The 3,826-nt window shown below is 38.2% G+C and overlaps 1 protein-coding gene across 7 annotated transcripts in view; it reads right to left on the bottom strand.

The window, feature by feature from the left end:
* Window positions 1-1,507: 1,507 nt before the first annotated feature.
* Window positions 1,508-3,826, bottom strand: part of MEIS2 (Meis homeobox 2) — a 170,950-nt gene continuing 168,631 nt past the window's right edge. For 5 of the 7 annotated variants that reach the window (XM_052693913.1, XM_052693910.1, XM_052693909.1 and 2 more), the window contains exon 13: window positions 2,917-3,037. Coding sequence is in view for 2 of the 7 variants with exons in the window: in XM_052693915.1 (XP_052549875.1) it covers window positions 2,751-3,037 (287 nt within the window). In the remaining 5 variants the exon portion in view is untranslated. Of the gene's footprint in view, window positions 3,038-3,826 lie in introns of all 7 variants that reach the window. The other 2 variants (XM_052693915.1, XM_052693914.1) reach the window with 1 other exon arrangement.

The raw sequence follows: 3,826 nt of genomic DNA, 5'->3' as shown, positions 1-3,826 counted from the left end.
CTCAAAGGGCACAACCCAAAGGGGAAAAGAGAAAGAAAATAAAAGACAACACAGCAATACATTCATGGTTCATTACAAAACCAACAATCTCCTATGGATAAATCGCTCCCTGTCCTTCCACCTGCGCAAGGACATTCTCTATCATTTCTCCTAAAACTGTAAGGAAATGCTCTGCAGAAAAACCAAGTGCTGATTAAAAAGAAAGCCTCCTGTTTAAAGTGCTACCACCACAAACCTTGCCTTCTTATTCTCCGCATCCTCAATGGTCAGAATTTGAAAATAGGAACCCGGGGTGCGCTCTTCTTTCAGCCCGATGTGATTTTAACCAGGACAGAGAACACCAAAGCCAAGTGTGGAATTATCATCCTTTACATTTCATACGAGTGCCTTAAAAAGACGCCCACAACACAGAACCCGACTGCTAAATAAATCCTCATATCCATTCCACTGGCATCCTCCCTTCTGTTGCCAGCAGCGTGGGTCAGCTTACTCAGCTCAGAAATTAAACATTAACTCTGAGGCTGAAGCTCTTTCGGCATTCCAGAGGCAAAAGTTTTCAGTCACAGTTTTAAGAACACTCCAGCCATTTGGAACAAGGAGGAGGAAGGAGGAGAAGGGTTAGAGATCTACACATGATTCCATCGGTCACATTTGTTTCCTAGAAAGTTAGGAGAACTTCCATCTCTTCCCCACTCTCCTTCTCCTCGAAAGAAAGCAGAACTCTTCCCTGATCTTTGGGCCCCAGTGCCATAAAGCATGACATCAGAGGTATGTTTCTAACAATGATTTCATCCCATTTCAAACTCTCCCTCAGTTGCTTCCAAATGCCACAAACTTTTGTTTCAGTGAAACTACCCCTCACCCATGGATCTGCACTAGCTATTTATATTTAAAATACTAAATCAGCATTTTCCTTCATTAGTAAGTGGTCTTTTTTTTTTTTTTTTTTTTCCTTTCTTCTGAAAGGCAATGAAAAAAAAACAAAAAAGCCATCCCCAAAGCTAGCTGTGCAATCCTCACACAGGTATAACTCTCATTAAATCAAAGCTGCTTTTCTCAACCCCAAACTTGTGAACATATGCCTGGGTTACAGCCATTCCTCATTGCTGAGCTTAACAGCAGTGATGGTGCATGCACATACACATACATATACACGGACACATACACTTAACACGCATGGGCTTACTGGTCTTGTACAGGGCCTTCACAACTCAAACAGAGCTTCTATGTTATTAGCAGACAGTACAGATATTAGACACAGCTCTCTGGAATACAAGCTGGTGAGAGATTAGTTTTGTTTAATCTGGTATGAATATAATATTGATAATCAGCAGAAAAATATTATCACAGATGTTCTTTCACCCAATTATTCTCTTAGTGCTGATGACAGGTTTGTTTCTGATTTTTCAACCTTTCTTCTTAATATTTGTGAAGACATATATTTGAGGTCTCTCCCATAGTAACTCTAGTCTCTTCTAAGCATAATTAAAAACACAAAAGCCTAACAAAAAATCAAAAATGAAATATTTATTACCGCATTTTGTGACTTAACACCTTTTTTTTTTTTTTTTTAAAACATAACGTCACAGTCCTCATACAAGTATTTTAATGTAAATTTTGACAAAGCTTAAAGGTAACAGCATTTTCTTCTAGTGAGGAACACGTGCTGAGAAAGGAAGAATTCATGGACATACAATACCAATTCCACAGCAGATCTGATACTAGCAAAAACATTCTTTTTTTTTTTTTTTTTCAATTGAGGTAAACACATAGAATATCTAACATGAAACAATTAATAGACCGAACTCTGTACGAAGTTTGTTACAGTATTCTCTTGCTTTTTTTTTTTTTTTTTTTCTTTTTTTCTTTTTTTTTCCCAAGCTTTGAGTTCATGATAAAGTTCTAGGTTTGGTGCAAACACCGTTAGTAACTTCTTTCATTGAGGAAAGCTGCCCAACTTTTAGTTTTGTTTTGTCCAAAGCCAAGGCTCAGAACTACTGGAAGAAGCTCCTGCTCTGTCTTTTCTGTCTTTTAAATCTTCACCTGCAAGCTCTTTGAAGAAGAGTCCAAAAAAAAAAAAAAAAAAAATAGACTGGGGAGGAATGGGGGGAATGGGGAGAGACTTAATGAAGCACAAACTACAAGGATCTGTTTGAAACTAAAGGACACATTTTATGAAGGAAAAAAACGAGGGAATGGCAAAGCCTTCTTGGAATAGTCTTCTGAGTGATGAGAGACCCAGCAAGACTTTTCATCTTCATCTCCAGGGTAGTTCTTTTCTCACTGGCCAAAACAGGTCTTTCATGGATAGTGACTTCACTGCTGAACCAAAACAGTCATTCTTTTGGGAACAACACACATAGTGTGGAAAACAAGGATTTTTTTTTCTTCTAAAACTATTTGAGGCAACGTAACGGAGTGATCAACAGAAATGTACAAGTTAACTTAGTTCCTATGTTTATACTACAGTAGTTATAACTCTTGGAGTCTTTTTTTTTTTTTTTTTTTTTTTTTTTTTTCCAGAGGATCTGTACATGGACATATTCATTTCAGCGAGCCCATGATTTCACATTTGTGTTCTTGTTTCGTTGGTCCTCTGTTGTTGATGAAAAATGACAAAAAGTAAAAAATAATCACAGCTGTCTGGAATTTCGTATTAAGTGTCAACATCTGGTCAAAGTTCAAAAGTCTTAAAATAGTTTTTGTTTTTGTTTTGTTTTGTTTTTGTTTTTCCCTTGAGTTCCCTTATACTATTGGGCATGAATGTCCATAACCTGTCCACCAACATTGGGGTCTACAGAATTTAACATTGTAGGGCTCTGTGCTGACATGGTCATTCCAGGGTGGGTAGGGGGTCCTCCGTGCATCATCATGGCTGGGTGATGGGGGTGACTTGGCAAATATGAATGAATTGGGGGTCCATGTCTTAATTGAGTAGGGTGTGGGGTCATCTGGGGAGGAGTGTAACTTGGCTGTGCCATACTCATACCCATAGGACCACCCTGAGATACGTAGTCCCCTGGCATGCCTTGCAAACCTAGACAAAAAGGGAGGAAAAAAAAAAATCAGGTCAGATTCCTCAACGTTTTTACAATTTACCCATCTAAGATGAACAGGAAAAACAACAGACACTGCAAATCTTCCATCTAAAATTAGCTGCAGATTCTTGCCAATGTTTGCAGACATTCAAATTCTAGTTTGCATTTAATTTGATCATTCAGCAGGATAATGCACATAACAGAACTAAATATTGAGCACAACTGAGTACCGCAAAATGTAAGTGTACTTAAAAAAAAAACCTAGTGGGTGAATTCTTATGATAAATTTTACAAAGATGTTGGCTATCTGTAAAGACTTGTCAATTGAACATAAATATCTGATTTGCTTCTCTTCAGTATTTCAAAAATGTAAAAGGCTATATCCTGTCTGGGCTTTGCCTAAGCAGTATCAATGTAAATTCCACACACAGATCAATGGACCGAACTGCATAAATGAACAAAACTGAGATACCAACAAAAGTCCTGATCTTTGAAGTGCTAAGCAACTCCTGAAAGATGCTGAATGCCTTCAACGCTCAGCTAAGTCAATGGGGTATGCTGCTGCTCAGTACCTTAAAGGTTTAGCCCTAAAAGTACATGTCATGTTTTTCTCCTAGAACAAATCTTAAAATCCTATTATATCATTACGGGCCAAATCTTGCTGCCTTATTCACAAGGCCCATTGAAGTCAGTGGGACTATTCACATGAGTCAGGCAAGCAGGATTTGGCCCTGTGCCTGCAGTCTCTCAAAGAATACTGTTAAACAGAGGATTATGGACAATGGGCC

The sequence above is a fragment of the Tympanuchus pallidicinctus genome, unplaced genomic scaffold, assembly GCF_026119805.1.
Source record: "Tympanuchus pallidicinctus isolate F22 unplaced genomic scaffold, pur_lepc_1.0 scaffold3, whole genome shotgun sequence".
NCBI lineage: Eukaryota > Metazoa > Chordata > Aves > Galliformes > Phasianidae > Tympanuchus > Tympanuchus pallidicinctus.
Note: the sequence above shows the minus strand (reverse complement) of the source record. Positions and strands in the feature narration are given on the sequence as shown.